Source organism: Ranitomeya imitator, chromosome 10 (genome assembly GCF_032444005.1).
Source record: "Ranitomeya imitator isolate aRanImi1 chromosome 10, aRanImi1.pri, whole genome shotgun sequence".
Classification (NCBI taxonomy): Eukaryota; Metazoa; Chordata; class Amphibia; order Anura; family Dendrobatidae; genus Ranitomeya; species Ranitomeya imitator.
The window spans coordinates 14,687,763-14,707,538 of NC_091291.1; the positions used below are offsets into that span (position 1 = coordinate 14,687,763).

The following is a 19,776-nucleotide window of genomic DNA, read 5'->3' on the forward strand; positions in this document are numbered from 1 at the left end:
CCGCAGACAGGCATCGAAGGCCTAAAATAATAACACATGGCTGTAGGCAATTTTAAATTGGTTCCAGGGGTACACGGACAGCAGTGGTGTGGTCAGTGGAGGCCTAGTGGAAGGAGTGACCGCAGACAGGCATCGAAGGCCTAAAATAATAACACATGGCTGTAGGCAATTTTAAATTGGTTCCAGGGGTACACGGGCAGCAGTGACCTGGTCAGTGTAGTAGTAGTTGAAAGAATGGACCGCAGACAGGCATCGAAGGCCTAAAATAAAAAAATTGGGCTGGCTGTAGGCAATTTTAAATTGGTTCCAGGGGTACACGGGCAGCAGTGGTGTGGTCAGTGGAGGCCTAGTGGAAGGAGTGACCGCAGACAGGCATCGAAGGCCTAAAATAATAACACATGGCTGTAGGCAATTTTAAATTGGTTCCAGGGGTACACGGGCAGCAGTGACCTGGTCAGTGTAGTAGTAGTTGAAAAAATGGACCGCAGACAGGCATCGAATGCCTAAAATAATAACACATGGCTGTAGGCAATTTTAAATTGGTTACAGGGGTACACGGACAGCAGTGACCTGGTCAGTGTAGTAGTAGTTGAAAGAATGGACCGCAGACAGGCATCGAAGGCCTAAAATAAAAAAATTGGGCTGGCTGTAGGCAATTTTAAATTGGTTCCAGGGGTACACGGACAGCAGTGGTGTGGTCAGTGGAGGCCTAGTGGAAGGAGTGACCGCAGACAGGCATCGAAGGCCTAAAATAATAACACATGGCTGTAGGCAATTTTAAATTGGTTCCAGGGGTACACGGACAGCAGTGGTGTGGTCAGTGGAGGCCTAGTGGAAGGAGTGACCGCAGACAGGCATCGAAGGCCTAAAATAATAACACATGGCTGTAGGCAATTTTAAATTGGTTCCAGGGGTACACGGACAGCAGTGGTGTGGTCAGTGGAGGCCTAGTGGAAGGAGTGACCGCAGACAGGCATCGAAGGCCTAAAATAATAACACATGGCTGTAGGCAATTTTAAATTGGTTCCAGGGGTACACGGGCAGCAGTGACCTGGTCAGTGTAGTAGTAGTTGAAAGAATGGACCGCAGACAGGCATCGAAGGCCTAAAATAAAAAAATTGGGCTGGCTGTAGGCAATTTTAAATTGGTTCCAGGGGTACACGGGCAGCAGTGGTGTGGTCAGTGGAGGCCTAGTGGAAGGAGTGACCGCAGACAGGCATCGAAGGCCTAAAATAATAACACATGGCTGTAGGCAATTTTAAATTGGTTCCAGGGGTACACGGGCAGCAGTGACCTGGTCAGTGTAGTAGTAGTTGAAAAAATGGACCGCAGACAGGCATCGAATGCCTAAAATAATAACACATGGCTGTAGGCAATTTTAAATTGGTTACAGGGGTACACGGACAGCAGTGACCTGGTCAGTGTAGTAGTAGTTGAAAGAATGGACCGCAGACAGGCATCGAAGGCCTAAAATAAAAAAATTGGGCTGGCTGTAGGCAATTTTAAATTGGTTCCAGGGGTACACGGACAGCAGTGGTGTGGTCAGTGGAGGCCTAGTGGAAGGAGTGACCGCAGACAGGCATCGAAGGCCTAAAATAATAACACATGGCTGTAGGCAATTTTAAATTGGTTCCAGGGGTACACGGACAGCAGTGACCTGGTCAGTGTAGTAGTAGTTGAAAGAATGGACCGCAGACAGGCATCGAAGGCCTAAAATAAAAAAATTGGGCTGGCTGTAGGCAATTTTAAATTGGTTCCAGGGGTACACGGGCAGCAGTGACCTGGTCAGTGTAGTAGTAGTTGAAAGAATGGACCGCAGACAGGCTTAGAAGGCCTAACATAACAAACTTGGGCTGGCTGTAGGCACTTTTAAATTGGTTCCAGGGGTACACGGGCAGCAGTGGTCTGGTCAGTGGAAGTCTAGTGGAAGGAGTGACCGCAGACAGGCTTCCAAGGCCTAACATAACAAACTTGGGCTGGCTGTAGGCACTTTTAAATTGGTTCCAGGGGTACACGGGCAGCAGTGGTCTGGTCAGTGGAAGTCTAGTGGAAGGAGTGACCGCAGACAGGCTTCCAAGGCCTAACATAACAAACTTGGGCTGGCTGTAGGCACTTTTAAATTGGTTCCAGGGGTACACGGGCAGCAGTGGTCTGGTCAGTGGAAGTCTAGTGGAAGGAGTGACCGCAGACAGGCTTCCAAGGCCTAACATAACAAACTTGGGCTGGCTGTAGGCACTTTTAAATTGGTTCCAGGGGTACACGGGCAGCAGTGGTCTGGTCAGTGGAAGTCTAGTGGAAGGAGTGAACGCAGACAGGCTTCCAAGGCCTAACATAACAAACTTGGGCTGGCTGTAGGCACTTTTAAATTGGTTCCAGGGGTACACGGGCAGCAGTGACCTGGTCAGTGTAGTAGTAGTTGAAAGAATGGACCGCAGACAGGCATCGAAGGCCTAAAATAAAAAAATTGGGCTGGCTGTAGGCAATTTTAAATTGGTTCCAGGGGTACACGGACAGCAGTGGTGTGGTCAGTGGAGGCCTAGTGGAAGGAGTGACCGCAGACAGGCATCGAAGGCCTAAAATAATAACACATGGCTGTAGGCAATTTTAAATTGGTTCCAGGGGTACACGGACAGCAGTGGTGTGGTCAGTGGAGGCCTAGTGGAAGGAGTGACCGCAGACAGGCATCGAAGGCCTAAAATAATAACACATGGCTGTAGGCAATTTTAAATTGGTTCCAGGGGTACACGGACAGCAGTGGTGTGGTCAGTGGAGGCCTAGTGGAAGGAGTGACCGCAGACAGGCATCGAAGGCCTAAAATAATAACACATGGCTGTAGGCAATTTTAAATTGGTTCCAGGGGTACACGGGCAGCAGTGACCTGGTCAGTGTAGTAGTAGTTGAAAGAATGGACCGCAGACAGGCATCGAAGGCCTAAAATAAAAAAATTGGGCTGGCTGTAGGCAATTTTAAATTGGTTCCAGGGGTACACGGGCAGCAGTGGTGTGGTCAGTGGAGGCCTAGTGGAAGGAGTGACCGCAGACAGGCATCGAAGGCCTAAAATAATAACACATGGCTGTAGGCAATTTTAAATTGGTTCCAGGGGTACACGGGCAGCAGTGACCTGGTCAGTGTAGTAGTAGTTGAAAAAATGGACCGCAGACAGGCATCGAATGCCTAAAATAATAACACATGGCTGTAGGCAATTTTAAATTGGTTACAGGGGTACACGGACAGCAGTGACCTGGTCAGTGTAGTAGTAGTTGAAAGAATGGACCGCAGACAGGCATCGAAGGCCTAAAATAAAAAAATTGGGCTGGCTGTAGGCAATTTTAAATTGGTTCCAGGGGTACACGGACAGCAGTGGTGTGGTCAGTGGAGGCCTAGTGGAAGGAGTGACCGCAGACAGGCATCGAAGGCCTAAAATAATAACACATGGCTGTAGGCAATTTTAAATTGGTTCCAGGGGTACACGGACAGCAGTGACCTGGTCAGTGTAGTAGTAGTTGAAAGAATGGACCGCAGACAGGCATCGAAGGCCTAAAATAAAAAAATTGGGCTGGCTGTAGGCAATTTTAAATTGGTTCCAGGGGTACACGGGCAGCAGTGACCTGGTCAGTGTAGTAGTAGTTGAAAGAATGGACCGCAGACAGGCTTAGAAGGCCTAACATAACAAACTTGGGCTGGCTGTAGGCACTTTTAAATTGGTTCCAGGGGTACACGGGCAGCAGTGGTCTGGTCAGTGGAAGTCTAGTGGAAGGAGTGACCGCAGACAGGCTTCCAAGGCCTAACATAACAAACTTGGGCTGGCTGTAGGCACTTTTAAATTGGTTCCAGGGGTACACGGGCAGCAGTGGTCTGGTCAGTGGAAGTCTAGTGGAAGGAGTGACCGCAGACAGGCTTCCAAGGCCTAACATAACAAACTTGGGCTGGCTGTAGGCACTTTTAAATTGGTTCCAGGGGTACACGGGCAGCAGTGGTCTGGTCAGTGGAAGTCTAGTGGAAGGAGTGACCGCAGACAGGCTTCCAAGGCCTAACATAACAAACTTGGGCTGGCTGTAGGCACTTTTAAATTGGTTCCAGGGGTACACGGGCAGCAGTGGTCTGGTCAGTGGAAGTCTAGTGGAAGGAGTGACCGCAGACAGGCTTCGAAGGCCTAACATAACAAAATTGGGCTGGCTGTAGGCACTTTAAATTGGTTCCAGGGGTACATGGGCAGCAGTGTATGGTCAGTGGAAGTCTAGTGGAAGGAGTGACGGCAGACAGTCTTCGAAGGCCTAACATAACAAAATTGGGCTGACTGTAGGCACTTTTAAATTGGTTCCAGGGTAACACGGCCAGCAGTGGCCTGGTCAGTGTAGTAGTTGTAGAAAGAAGGGACCGCAGACAGGCTTCGAAGGCCTAACATAACAAAAATGTCAAAACAATGGTATTGTCAGTGCCAGGCATTGAAGGATGTCAGCGGCTAGACTACACATTGGTGAAGCTGTGAGAGATAATTTTGCTAGTGGTAGAGCACTGTTTGAGCTGGGGGGGGGAACTGTCTTGTGGCCGGCGGTACAGGCACAGGGCCCCTCATATTACAACGGTGTGTCTGACGTTGGGTGCGCACCACCACCGCCAGAGACACTTTATTGTACTATGAGGGACCCAGTGGCAGTGCCGTCGACCAAAAGCGGCCACACCCACCTCTTCAGACAAACAGCACTCTCAAGGGTCCAAGCGCAAAGTGGCGATAGCACGGCCCCGTGTGGGGAGTTTGGCCATTTCGTGAGGTGGAAACATGTCGTATGCTGGACAATCAGGTGAAGAAAATTACGAGATTGGAAAAGTCATTCAGAATAGTCCACAGGCAAGACCTTTTCATAGGAAAGCTAGGTGTCAGCCGGGCAGGGTGGGGCAAAAGATTTTGAAATCCAGTTGTGGTTCATTTTAATGAAGGTTAGATCATCTACATTTTGGGTAGCCAGACGAGTCCTTTTTTCTGTTAGTATTGAACCTGCAGCACTGAATACTCTTTCTGATAGGACACTAGCTGCCGGGCAAGCAAGCTCCTGCAATGCATATTCTGCCAATTCTGGCCAGGTGTCTAATTTGGATGCCCAGTAATCAAATGGGAATGACGGTTGAGGGAGAACGTCGATAAGGGATGAAAAATAGTTTGTAACCATACTGGACAAATGTTGTCTCCTGTCACTTTGAATTGATGCTGCAGTACCTGTCCTGTCTGCGGTCATAGAAAAATCACTCCACAACCTGGTCAGAAAACCCCTCTGTCCAACGCCACTTCTGATTTCTGCCCCTCTAACACCTCTGGTCTGCTGGCCCCTGGAGCTCGTGTGAGAACGATCACGGGCGCTGTGTGCAGGGAATGCCAGAAGCAAACGGTCAACAAGAGTTGATTGTTTTGTTGCTAATATTAGTTCCAAGTTCTCATGTGGCATAATATTTTGCAATTTGCCTTTATAGCGAGGATCAAGGAGGCAGGCCAACCAGTAATCGTCATCGTTCATCATTTTTGTAATGCGTGTGTCCCTTTTGAGGATACGCAAGGCATAATCCGCCATGTGGGCCAAAGTTCCCGTTGTCAAATCTGCGGTTGTGCTTGGTTGAGGGGCAGTTGCAGGCAAATCTACGTCACTTGTGTCCCTCAAAAAACCAGAACCCGGCCTTGCCACGCCACCAATTTCCCGTGCCCCCGGGAAAGCTTCCTCATTAAAAATATACTCATCCCCATCATCCTCCTCATCCTCCACCTCCTCTTCGCCCGGTACCTCGTCATGTACACTGCCCTGACCAGACAATCGCTGACTGTCATCAAGGCTTTCCTCTTCCTCTGGTGCAGACGCCTGATCCTTTATGTGCGTCAAACTTTGCATCAGCAGACGCATTAGGGGGATGCTCATGCTTATTATGGCGTTGTCTGCACTAACCAGCCGTGTGCATTCCTCAAAACACTGAAGGACTTGACACATGTCTTGAATCTTCGACCACTGCACACCTGACAACTCCATGTCTGCCATCCTACTGCCTGCCCGTGTATGTGTATCCTCCCACAAAAACATAACAGCCCGCCTCTGTTCGCACAGTCTCTGAAGCATGTGCAGTGTTGAGTTCCACCTTGTTGCAACGTCTATGATTAGGCGATGCTGGGGAAGGTTCAAAGAACGCTGATAGGTCTGCATACGGCTGGAGTGTACAGGCGAACGGCGGATATGTGCGCAAAGTCCACGCACTTTGAGGAGCAGGTCGGATAACCCCGGATAACTTTTCAGGAAGCACTGCACCACCAGGTTTAAGGTGTGAGCCAGGCAAGGAATGTGTTTCAGTTGGGAAAGGGAGATGGCAGCCATGAAATTCCTTCCGTTATCACTCACTACCTTGCCTGCCTCAAGATCTACAGTGCCCAGCCACGACTGCGTTTCTTGCTGCAAGAACTCGGACAGAACTTCCGCGGTGTGTCTATTGTCGCCCAAACACTTCATAGCCAATACAGCCTGCTGACGTATGCCAGTAGCTGCCCCATAATGGGAGACCTGGTGTGCAACAGTGGCAGGTGCGGATGGAGTGTTTGTGCGACTGCGGTCTGTGGACGAGCTCTTGCTTCTGCAGGAGGACGAGGAGGAGGAGGAGGAGGGGGTGCGAACGGCTACAGACAACTGTTTACTAGACCGTGGGCTAGGCAGAACTGTCCCAAACTTGCTGTCCCCTGTGGACCCTGAATCCACCACATTTACCCAGTGTGCCGTGATGGACACGTAACGTCCCTGGCCATGCCTACTGGTCCATGCATCTGTTGTCAGGTGCACCTTTGTGCTCACAGATTGCCTGAGTGCATGGATGATGCGCTCTTTAACATGCTGGTGGAGGGCTGGGATGGCTTTTCTGGAAAAAAAGTGTCGACTGGGTAGCTCGTAGCGTGGTACAGCGTAGTCCATCAGGTCTTTGAAAGCTTCGCTTTCAACTAACCGGTAGGGCATCATCTCTAACGAGATTAGTCTAGCTATGTGGGCGTTCAAACCCTGTGTACGCGGATGCGAGGCTAAGTATTTCCTTTTTCTAACCATAGTCTCATGTAGGGTGAGCTGGACTGGAGAGCTGGAGATCGTGGAACTAGCGGGGGTGCCGGTGGACATGGCAGACTGAGAGACGGTGGGAGATGGTATTGTTGCCGCCGGTGCCCTAGATGCAGTGTTTCCTACTACGAAACTGGTGATTCCCTGACCCTGACTGCTTTGGCCTGGCAAAGATACCTGCACAGATACAGCAGGTGGTGCGCTAAATGGTGGTCCTACACTGCCGGAAGGGATGTTGCGTTGATGACTAGCTTCATTGGCCGAGGGTGCAACAACCTTAAGGGACGTTTGGTAGTTAGTCCAAGCTTTCAAATGCATGGTGGTTAAATGTCTATGCATGCAACTAGTATTGAGACTTTTCAGATTCTGACCTCTGCTTAAGGAAGTAGAACATTTTTGACAGATGACTTTGCGCTGATCAATTGGATGTTGTTTAAAAAAATGCCAGACTGCACTCTTTCTAGCATCGGATACCTTTTCAGGCATTGCAGACTGAGCTTTAACCGGATGGCCACGCTGTCCTCCACCAGGTTTTGGCTTTGCCACGCGTTTTGGGCAAGATACGGGCCCGGCAGATGGAACCTGTGGCGATGTTGATGCCTGCTGCGGCCCCTCCTCCTCCTCTGCTTCAGAACTGCTGCCGCCTGCACCCTGTTCCCCCAATGGCTGCCAATCGGGGTCAAGAACTGGGTCATCTAATAACTCTTCTTGTACCTCCTGCGCAACTTCGTCTGTGTCACCGTGTCGTTCGGTGGTATAGCGTTCGTGATGGGGCAACATAGTCTCATCAGGGTCTGATTCTTGATCAGCACCCTGCGAGGGCAATGTTGTGGTCTGAGTCAAAGGACCAGCATAGTAGTCTGGCTGTGGCTGTGCGTCAGTGCACTCCATGTCAGATTCAATTTGTAATGGGCATGGACTGTTAACTGCTTCACTTTCTAAGCCAGGGACGGTATGTGTAAAGAGCTCCATGGAGTAACCCGTTGTGTCGCCTGCTGCATTCTTCTCTGTTGTTGTTTTTGCTGAAGAGGACAAGGAAGTGACTTGTCCCTGACCGTGAACATCCACTAACGACGCGCTGCTTTTACTTTTACCAGTTTCACGAGATGAGGCAAAAGAGCTAGAGGCTGAGTCAGCAAGATAAGCCAAAACTTGCTCTTGCTGCTCCGGCTTTAAAAGCGGTTTTCCTAATCCCAGAAAAGGGAGCGTTCGAGGCCTTGTGTAGCCGGACGACGAACCTGGCTCCACAGCTCCAGACTTAGGTGCAATATTTTTTCCCCCACGACCACCTGATGCTCCACCACTACCACTACCCTCATTACCAGCTGACAATGAACGCCCCCGGCCACGACCTCTTCCACTAGACTTCCTCATTGTTTTAAAAACGTAACCAAACTAACGTTATTTGTTGCAGTCACACAACTTACACGGTGAGCTATAACTTCAGTATGATTTAGCTACCCCTTTACAGGTTGGTGAGACCACAGCGAAAATCAGGCCCAATGTTACACACTCTTTTTTTGGTGGCTGCAAATTAGAGAGATGCCCCACACGCAGGACTGTCACTGAAGCACAAATGTTAATATTAATGTCACACTATTATTTTTTTTTTATTTTTATTTTTTTCAGGAACACTTTAGAAACCCCCCAAAAAAAAAAAAATAGATTTTTGCAGGGAGAATTTAGAAAACAAATGTAACAAACTATATGCTTTCTATGGGCCACTGAGTGAGAGATGACGCACACAGGAATCAGGAGTGGCACACAAGCCCAGAGGCCAATATTTTTCTACCAATGATTGATGGAGTTATTTTCTCTGGTAGATTTTGGAACCCAAATCAAGGAAAAAAAATGTAGGCTTTCTATGGACCACAATTGGAGAGAGAGAGAGAGAGAGATGGCACACCCAGGAGTCAAGACTGGCACACAAGCAGAAAGGCCAATATTAATCTCCCACTGTTTTTTTTTTTTTTTTTTTTTTTTTTTTTTTTTTTCAGGGAGACTTTAGAAAAAAAAATAATAAAAAAAATATGATTTTATCAGGAAGAATTTAGAAACCAAATAAAATAAAATGATTTTTTCAGGGAGAATTTATAAAACAAATAAAACCAAAAATAGGCGTTCTATGGCCCACTGACTGAGAGATGACGCACCCAGGAGTCAAGACTGGCACACAAGCAGAAAGGCCAATATTAATCTCCCACTGTTTTTTTTGGTTGTTTTTTTTTTTTTTTTTTCAGGGAGACTTTAGAAAAAAAAATAATAAAAAAAATATGATTTTATCAGGAAGAATTTAGAAACCAAATAAAATAAAATGATTTTTTCAGGGAGAATTTATAAAACAAATAAAACCAAAAATAGGCGTTCTATGGCCCACTGACTGAGAGATGACGCACCCAGGAGTCAAGACTGGCACACAAGCAGAAAGGCCAATATTAATCTCCCACTGTTTTTTTTTTTTTTTTTCAGGGAGACTTTAGAAAAAAAAATAATAAAAAAAATATGATTTTATCAGGAAGAATTTAGAAACCAAATAAAATAAAATGATTTTTTCAGGGAGAATTTAGAAAACAAATAAAACCAAAAATAGGCGTTCTATGGCCCACTGACTGAGAGATGACGCACACAGGAGTCAGGAGTGGCACACAAACCCAGAGGCCAATATTTTTCTACCAATGATTGATGTAGTTATTTTCTCTGGTAGATTTTAGAACCCAAATCAAGGAAAAAAAATATAGGCTTTCTATGGACCACAATTGGAGAGAGAGAGAGAGAGAGAGAGAGAGAGAGAGAGAGATGGCACACCCAGGAGTCAAGACTGGCACACAAGCAGAAAGGCCAATATTAATCTCCCACTGTTTTTTTGGTTGTTTTTTTTTTTTTTTTTTCAGGGAGACTTTAGAAATAAAAATAATAAAAAAAATATGATTTTATCAGGAAGAATTTAGAAACCAAATAAAATAAAATGATTTTTTCAGGGAGAATTTAGAAAACAAATAAAACCAAAAATATGCGTTCTATGGCCCACTGACTGAGAGAGAGAGAGAGATGGAACGCTTAGTACTGGCACACAAGCCCAAAGGGCAATATTAATCTCCCTTTTTTTTTCCAGGGAGAATTTCTGAAACCCAAAAAAAAAATAAAATAGGCTTTCTATGGCCCACTATTTGTGAGAGAGATGGGACGCTCAGGACTGGCACAGATGGCACGCTCAGGACTGGCACAGAAGCCCAGAGGCCAATATTAATCTCCCTTTTTTTCTGGGAGAATTTATAAAACCAAAAAAATATTTAAATAGGCTTTCTATGGCCCACTATTTGTGAGAGAGATGGCACGCTCAGGACTGGCACAGATGGCACGCTCACAACTGGCACACAAGCCCAGAGGCCAATATTAATCTCCCTTTTTTCAGGGAGAATTTCTAAAACCCAAAAAAAAAATAAAATAGGCTTTCTATGGCCCACTATTTGTGAGAGAGATGGGACGCTCAGGACTGGCACAGATGGCACGCTCAGGACTGGCACAGAAGCCCAGAGGCCAATATTAATCTCCCTTTTTTTCTGGGAGAATTTATAAAACCAAAAAAATATTTAAATAGGCTTTCTATGGCCCACTATTTGTGAGAGAGATGGCACGCTCAGGACTGGCACAGATGGCACGCTCACAACTGGCACACAAGCCCAGAGGCCAATATTAATCTCCCTTTTTTCAGGGAAAATTGATAAAACAAAAAAAAAAATTAAATAGGCTTTCTATGGCCCACTATTTGTGAGAGAGATGGCACGCTCAGGGCTGGCACAGATGGCACGCTCAGGACTGGCACACAAGCCCAGAGGCCAATATTAATCTCCCTTTTTTTCAGGGAGAATTTATAAAACCAAAAAAAAAAAAAAATAGGCTTTCTATGGCCCACTATTTGTGAGAGAGATGGCACACTCAGGACTGGCACACAAGCCCAAAGGCCAATATTAATCTCCCACTGTATTTTTATCAGGGAGAATTTATACACCCCACAAAAAAAAATACAGAAAAATGAAAAGGCTTTCTATGGCCCACTATGTGAGAGAGATGGCACACACAGGGATGGCACTCTAGCAGAAATGCCAAATTGCCAATCTTAATCTCCCACCAAAAAAAAAACAAAAAAAAAAACAGGGAATGTCCTACAATTACTATCTCCCTGCCTGCAGTAATCTCAGCCAGGTATGGCAGGCAGCTACTATCTCCCTGCCTGCAGTAATCTCAGCCAGGTATGGCAGGCAGCAATAAGGAGTGGACTGATGCACAAATGAAATAAAAAGTGTGGACAAACAAAAAAGATAGCTGTGCAGAAAGGAAGGAACAAGAGGATTTGTGCTTTGAAAAAAGCAGTTGGTTTGCACAGCGGCGTACACACAGCAATGCAGCTATCAGGGAGCCTTCTAGGGCAGCCCAATGAGCTACAGCGCTGAGGGGAAAAAAAAAAAAAAAAAAACTTCCACTGTCCCTGCACACCGAGGGTGGTGTTGGACAGTGCAAATCGCTGCAGCACAAGCGGTTTTGTGGTTAATGGACCCTGCCTAACGCTATCCCTGCTTCTGACAAAGCGGCAGCAACCTCTCCCTAAGCTCAGATCAGCAGCAGTAAGATGGCGGTCGGCGGGAACGCCTCTTTATAGCCCCTGTGACGTCGCAGACAGCAAGCCAATCACTGCAATGCCCTTCTCTAAGATGGTGGGGACCAGGACCTATGTCATCACGCTGCCCACACTCTGCGTTTACCTTCATTGGCTGAGAAATGGCGCTTTTCGCGTCATTGAAACGCGACTTTGGCGCGAAAGTCGCGTACCGCATGGCCGACCCCGCACAGGGGTCGGATCGGGTTTCATGAAACCCCGACTTAGCCAAAAGTCGGCGACTTTTGAAAATGTTCGACCCGTTTCGCTCAACCCTAATACTGACCAGTAGAATCAAGTAAGTTTTATCACGCAAAGAATAACAATGGTGGAATTGCAATTTTTCGCCATTTCACCCCACTTGGAATTTTTAAAAAAAATAAATAATGGTAAAATGAAGGGTGTCATTCATAGCTACATCTTATCCTACAGAAAAATAAGCTCTTGTATGTAAAAGGAGGAATAAAATAAAAGTATGGCTGTTGGAAGAAAGGGAGGAAAAATTGAAAAATGAAAAATGAAAAGCTTAAACATCACTTACATTTTTTTATAATACTTACCATAAAAATATATGTGAGCGCAGTCGTTTCTCCTGCCTTCCGCGCACTATGAAAATTGTGCCATGTATATAGGTTTCAGATTGGACTGACAGCAAATAATAAAAATCACGTTGTGAATCGTTCTGCATTCAGTGTATAGTTCAGATGGAATATGAGAAAAAGACAGGTAGTCAATCAATAAGTACGTTTCTATAGTAATAACATTAATCAATTAATCAATTTCTTATCAAGTTACGATACTGCAAACGAGCGCCTTCCTCATTGCCATCCCATAAAGTGACATAACACATTCTTGCAAGCAATCTATCAACCTCAGTACCGTGGGAGTCAGGAGGCTTCTACATCGCTGGGTCCAGAGCGGATGCAGTAACATACTGGGACCTGATGGGTTTACTGCTGTGGACTGTTTTTCTGTGCACCATTGGTAAGTTGAAATGTTACTATTAGGGGCTAGATGGGACTGGGTGGTATCACTATACAGAAAAATTGGGGATGATGGGGTTGTATTTGGAACCATTTTTCTATTTGGCTTAAGGCGAGAACTACACTTTGGTAGTGGAAGGTGGCTTCCGTGCATTGATCTCCGCAGATGTGGTGGACCTTTCATTTTCCAATTTTAGAACCAGAAAACTAATAAAAGGGTTTTACGCACAGTAGAGATCCAGTGCCCCTTCATAGAGAGAGGGCAGTAGAGATTCACTCTCACTTTGGTGGAGTCATGTTGACCATTGGTAACGGAGGTCTCCAACAAAGTCACATTTGGCTCTGACAAGTGGTGTAATGGCCAAGTGAAAAGACTCTTATTCTGCATATGACTTTGACCCTAGTACCGAGATCTACCAGCCTGATGAAGGGACGTAAGCAGTCTCGAAAGCTTGCTTTGCAACATCATTCACTATATTTTGTTAGCCATTAAAAGGTATCACACCCACAAGATTCCTATCTTGGTTCTCCCACTGAGAGCACTCTATATCTTGTAATGTTATAATGTTCCTGGTGCCGTTAATAGTCAATGGTCCACAAACAGGCAGCTACATGCAGGAAGTCTGAAAGCCAAATATGTCTGGGGAACACAATGATCTAAATGATTGTGTGCATCACTGATGGTGAAATTTGATAGCGCCAACGTTGATCAGAAGAAGGAGTTATCCAGATAGGGAAGTCTTGTACAGGAGGTCCGAGGGCTAAGCCAATGTGGTTGGGGAACACAATGCTATATTGTTGATGTCCAATCATGATGATGCATCGCTGTAGTCAAAATGTGTTAATATCGACATTGATCAGGGAAAGAAGTTGTCCAGATTGGAAATCTTGGTTATAATCATCTATTCTGTTGTCCATAGGTACGGTGGTCACCATAACGCAATTTAATTCGTTTATTGGGGGAACAGCTTACATTTTCCCTAACTCACCTGCCAGCCCAGATCATCGGATTGACTGGAACTTAGATACTACGGGGGCAACTATTGCAACTCTTCTCCCGTACAGTAGTCCTACTTATGCTGAGAGGTGTTCTGCAGGCAAATGTACACTTTTTATAAATGGAACTCTCCAAATGGACGAGCTCGTCAGCACAGATAACAGATCTTACTCAGTATCATTTCAGGCTGGAGGGGTGCTAATAAAAGAAGAGGTCCAGCTCAACGTATATAGTAAGTACTTGAAATACTTTGTTAAATGTCTAATGAAGAAGAGCAGAAAAAAACTATCAGATCCGCACCATAGATCGTGTTCCTGCCATCCATGATATGTTGACGTAGATGATAGACTATGCTCCTAACAATGTCTAGAATGAGACCTTAAAACTTAACTCAACTTTAATAACTCTTTATATGTTATAACTTAAGTACTAATGTTCAGGTAAGGTCTAGGTCCTGAGAACCCCACCGATCAATCAAACCAAGGGGCAGAAGCTCCCAATAAATGATTGAGCCAGAGGAGAATAGTCTTCATAGAAGTCAGTCCACCACTCTGTATGCACTGGTGCGGTAACCTGTCCACTTTTGCCTTTTGGTTAAGCAATTGTTTCAGATCTCGAGACCTGGACCTTTACAGATAAACAGTGCTAAATAGGGGTTAAAACATGTAAAAAAAAATGTACAAAAGTTTAGTATTTCTTTTTATTTACCGGCTTTCGGTTCCATCTTGAGCCATGGTGACTTGATTGATGAACACTCTGTAGGAAGATCAATTTTGTGTAAGCCTAGATAGGTCCACCAGGGTCTTCTCCGCTGTTATCTTGATACTATGAATCCATTGGGTTGCTGGTCTTCTTCTTTGCCTTGTTCCTTCTACTCTTCTAACCATTATGTCCTTTTGTTTACCCTTTTGAAAACCCTCCACTCTACTGGTGTGATTTTATGTATGTCTGTGTTTTGCAACATTTTAGTGGAACATCTGACTTTTGTTCTAAAAAGGGTTTTTTCTTAAATACCATAAAGCAAGGACAAAAATTGTTTACAAAAACCTGAATCCCACAGGTTATAGTTCAAATTAGCAAAATGCGGACCTTAAAACATAACATTTATTAATTAATTATTAAAATTCAAAGACACAACAACCATAAAAGTCAATGTCCCTCAACAAGTCAAGCCAAGAATTCGCCAGAATTGACGAATCAGAGGACTGACTGTCTATCAAAAAACTACCAATCCCAGTAAAACTGTCAGTGTAGCAAAAATAGACCTAATGAACCAAAAAGGCCAGGGCCAAGTACATACAAGAAGCAAATAGCTCACATTGCCCCACATATACATCCCCCACATATACATTGCCCCATCCATGTGATAAAACAACAGCTACAATCTCACCCATCCAGTAGGGAGTAGGATCTCCAAGGTAATTCAAAGAATCTATACCGTGGAGCTGAAGGCATAACACCATAAGGACAGGAAAGAAATATATCTTGGTACCGTGTTCGCCAGTAGATAGAAAAACATTTAGAATTAAGAGTCCTCAGTGGTTGATACCTTTTAATGGCTAACTGAAAAGATGGTAACAAATTGCAAGCTTTCCAGACTACTCAGGTCTCTTCATCAGGCAAAGACTAAAACAAATTCTGAAGAATCACATATTTATGCACAACATAGTATAGAAAAAAAAAGGGAAAAACCATAGATAAGACAGGTGACATGAAACAGAATTACCATGGGTGATAAACAGTTACGTCCATAAATATTGGGCCAATTCTTAGATAAGGATTGTTTTATTGTCCTGTGATTAGGGTCTCTGTTGTGATGACCCTTCATAGTCTGAGGGGCAAGTTCCTTAGTTGATGTAAAAAGACATAAATCCATGCGACACATTCATTCCTGCAGTGAGACTGTCAAAGGTCGTCATCAGTTTATATTCCCAGACTCTTCTGTCTCTCTGAGATTTGAAGCTACCTTTTAACACAAGTAATTTCATGTCCATAATGTTATGATTTGGGAGACAGAAATGTATTGCCACAGGTAGATCCATTCTTTTTTCTCTTATTGTGTGGCGGTGAGAATTCATTCTTGTTCTCAGTTTCTGCCCTGTCTCCCCCACATACAGACCCCCAGTTGGACATTTAGTACAAATAATTAGGTACACCACATTAGAAGTGACGCAGCTGAAAGTACCTGGGATCTTGTAGTCCTGATGTGAATTGGGGATCTTTATCTTGTCCGTTGTCATTATAAATGGACAGGTTTTACATTTTTTTCTGGTTATAAGGAAAGGTACCTGCAGCTGTTGGAGAGGACAGGGAGCTCTTGACAATGATGCTTCTTAGATTTGGGGGCTGCCTAAAACACAGTAGTGGGGGGTCTGGAAAAATGGATTGTAAGCGGGCATCTTTTTGTAGTAAAGGTTGTAGTTTCCGTGCAGATCCCCTCAGCACCTCCAGATTTGGATTGTAGGTGACTACTAGAGGCACCCAATTATTTTCTTCTTTAGCTTTGTAATGTAGCAGGTGATTCCTTTATATTCCGGTGGCTCTTGTGATCTGGTTTTCAATTGTTCTTGGATGGTCGCCCTGATTCAAAAAGGTCTTTCTGAGGCGACCAAGGTGTTCATCCCTATCCATTGGGTTGGAACATATACGATTGTATCTGATGGCTTGGCTGTAGACAATGGAGTTTTTTATGTGTTTTGGATGGAAACTGTCCCATTTAAGGTATGTTGGACGGTCGATTGGCTTCTGATACAGGGATGTCTCTATTTTATTGTTCTGCAGCTTAATGATGGTGTCCAAAAAGTTAATTTCAGTGCAGGAGTAGTTGAGTGTTAAGTTGATGGTGGGATGAAATTGATTAAACTGTTCATGGAACTTCCTTAGCTGCGGCTCAGACTCCGTCCAGATTATTAAAATATTATCAACGTAGCGGTAGTACGCCAGAGGCCTGATGGGACACGAGGACAAAAAGTCGCTTTCAAGCTTGGCCATGAAAAGATTTGCATACTGTGGGGCCATTTTATTTCCCATTGCTGTGCCAGTCTCCTGTAGATAGATCTTCTTGTCAAATTCAAAGTAATTGTGGGTGAGGGTGAATTTTATAAGTTTCACCACAGAATTTGCATCAGTCCCTGTGTTTTCCAGGAAGAATTTGCAGGCGTTTAATCCATCCTGGTGTGGGATATTGGAGTACAGAGATTCCGCATCCATGGTGGCCAGGATGGTTCCTTCTGGTAGAGGACCTATTGCTGATTCAATAGGTCAGTTGTGTCCTGAATGAAGCTGGGCGTATCTTTTACCAGAGGTTTAAGAATACCCTCTACCCATCCAGATACCTGCTCAGTAAGGTGCCCACACATGAAATAATTGGTCTTCCTGGGTTTCCAGATTTGTGGATTTTGGGAAGCATGTAGAATGTCCCTGTTCTTGGACTTTCTGGTATCAGGTCATTGGCTCTTATGGATTTGTCGGGCAGACAAGATACCAACTTGTTTAGTTCCTTGTAATAGTCCTGTGTAGGATCCGACTCCAATTTTTTGTAGTAGCGTGTGTCCATAAGTTGTCTGTTTGCTTCCTTCATATAGTCTGATGTGTTCATCATGACTATTGCACCTCCCTTGTCAGCAGGTTTGATGATGATTTCTTTGTTGGTTTTCAGAGACCGTATGGCCTTTCTCTCCTGGGCACTGATGTTGGATGCTTGTCTCCTGTTAGTATCTATGATGGTGGATTTTATCAAATGTCTGAAGGAGTCTATATATTTATCCAAATGAGGGTTGCGTCCAGGTGGAGGTGTCCAGTCTGACCTCTTCTTTGTTGTTAGGATCCCTTTTCCTTCAGTCCAGTTGGGTTCTGAATCTTCTGTATCATTGAAATATTCCCTCAGGAGCAGTCTCCTGAAAAAATGTTCCATATCACTGCAGAGTTCAGTTTTATCCAGGGCCTTAGTAGGACAAAATGAGAGTCCTCTGGAAAGCACGGCCAGGTCCACTTTGTTGGCTTTATAATCTGAGAGATTAATGACACAGTTAGATGCTTTCGTGTCTGGAATGGAGTGGTTGTCCAAGTTGTCAGGTTTTGGCTTTGTTTTGTATCTGTTTGCATTGAGTCCTGAATTGAGGCACAATCTGTGCAGTTTCTTTTCCTTGATATGAATCAGAAAGGCCCATAGTTTGTTGTAATATTGTTGTAATTTTTGCTCTGCGGCAATACATTTTTGTCTCCCAAATCATAACATTATGGACATGAAATTACTTGTGTTAAAAGGTAGCTTCAGATCTCAGAGAGACAGAAGAGTCTGGGAATATAAACTGATGACGACCTTTGACAGTCTCACTGCAGGAATGAATGTGTCGCATGGATTTATGTCTTTTTACATCAACTAAGGAACTTGCCCCTCAGACTATGAGGGGTCATTACAACAGAACCAGACCCCAATAAAACAATCCTTATCTAAGAACTGGCCCAATATTTATGGACATAACTGTTTATCACTCATGGTAATTCTGCTTCATGTCACCTGTCTTATCCATGGTTTTTCCCTTTTTTTTTCTATACTATGTTGTGCATAAATATGTGATTCTTCAGAATTTGTTTTAGTCTTTGCCCGATGAAGAGACCTGAGTAGTCTCGAAAGCTGCAATTTGTTACCATCTTTTCAGTTCGCCATTAAAAGGTATCAACCACTGAGAACTCTCAATTCTAAATATTTTTCCACCATAAGGATAGACATCCAAATCAGGAGAAGGGAATTATTCATGCCATTCCAAATGGGGACCGCCTCCCAACGCGTTTCATCCCACCAGGACTCATCAGGGGATATGGCAGCCGGGAAAAGAGAGCTCCACAATGCCAGGTGATACACTAGAGCCTCCCAGGAATTTGAATTTTAATAATTTATTAATAAATGTTTTGTTTTTAAGGTCCCCATTTTGCTAATGTCTTCTTTTTTTTCTTAAATACACTAATAAAGAGAATTTTTGATTTTTGCATGCAATTCATGAACCAGGTGTTCCATTTTTTTTAAAAAAAAGTTCACAAACACCATCAACGAATACAAGACCAAAGTAATTTCTAACAATCCACAAATGAAAAATTGGGCCTATTGGTCTCAAACGTCAATTTAATTTTTTACCAAAATTTTTCACCAAGTAGATTTAAAAAAAATACACTCATTAAGTAGTTTGAGGAGCATAGTTAACCACAAATGAGAAAATTTAGAATGTCCAAGCAATGTCCCAGAATTCCAGTTTATCGCCTGCTCTGCATATATTATGGCTCATTTGTTTTTGGCCACAGATATATTAAGTCATATCACAAAATTGCCAGCCGTAATGTGAATTGAACTTTAGTTATAAGACCCATTAATTATCGGGAAAGCAAATCTGCTTCAAGTTCAAAGGGTGATCATCACACATTTTTACATTTCTTCCTCTTCAGATAAATTTCTGTTTATGAGATTTCCTTATTACTTTTGGAATTTGAACTCCAAGATCAATAATTTTCCCTAATCTCAAATATATATATATATTTTTGTACAGACTGCACAAAACACATTTCAATCCCTTAACGACCAGAGAATTTTTCATTTTTGCAATTTTGTTATTTTCCTCCTCTTTTTCCAAGAACCATAACTTATTTTGTCAGCCCACATAGCCCTACGAGAGATTGTTTTAAGCAGAAGGAGTTGTGTTTTTCAATGACTCCATGCATTTTATCAAATACAGTACTGAAAAATTAGGAAAAAAATGTCAAATACGGCAAAAAAAAAACGCAATTCCGCCACATTTTTGCAGTATAGGGAAATCAGAGTTCTCCTATGAAGCTCAAGGCCTGTGATGGCAGCTACAAGGGCCGGCCATGGTAACCCATAGGTTCCCTCCATCACGTTGTGGAAAACCAATCGAAGATAGTGCATGAAGGCACCGGAACTGACGCCATTTAAATGCCGCTGTCAGAGATTGGTAGCAGAATTTAAGTGGATAAACTACAGTGTTTGCGGCAAGTTTATGGTTCCTGTAGTTACAGGCAGGTGCCGGCAATGTAACACAGCTGGCATCTACTTGGTAT

General features: G+C 44.1%; 1 protein-coding gene and 1 long non-coding RNA gene across 4 annotated transcripts in view; one reads left to right on the forward strand and one right to left on the reverse strand.

Moving 5' to 3' along the window:
* Positions 1–12,431, reverse strand: part of LOC138651281 (uncharacterized) — a 35,012-nt gene extending 22,581 nt beyond the window's left edge. Inside the window, exon 1 of the long non-coding RNA XR_011315461.1 lies at positions 12,288–12,431. This is a non-coding gene — a long non-coding RNA (uncharacterized lncRNA). The remainder of the gene's footprint in view (positions 1–12,287) is intronic.
* Positions 12,432–12,591: 160 nt separating this feature from the next.
* Positions 12,592–19,776, forward strand: part of LOC138650917 (carcinoembryonic antigen-related cell adhesion molecule 1-like) — a 57,321-nt gene continuing 50,136 nt past the window's right edge. For all 3 annotated transcript variants that reach the window (XM_069740792.1, XM_069740793.1, XM_069740794.1), the window contains exons 1-2: positions 12,592–12,711; positions 13,631–13,939. In XM_069740792.1, coding sequence (XP_069596893.1) covers positions 12,672–12,711; positions 13,631–13,939 — 349 coding nt within the window. In that variant the 5' untranslated portion in view covers positions 12,592–12,671. The remainder of the gene's footprint in view (positions 12,712–13,630; positions 13,940–19,776) is intronic.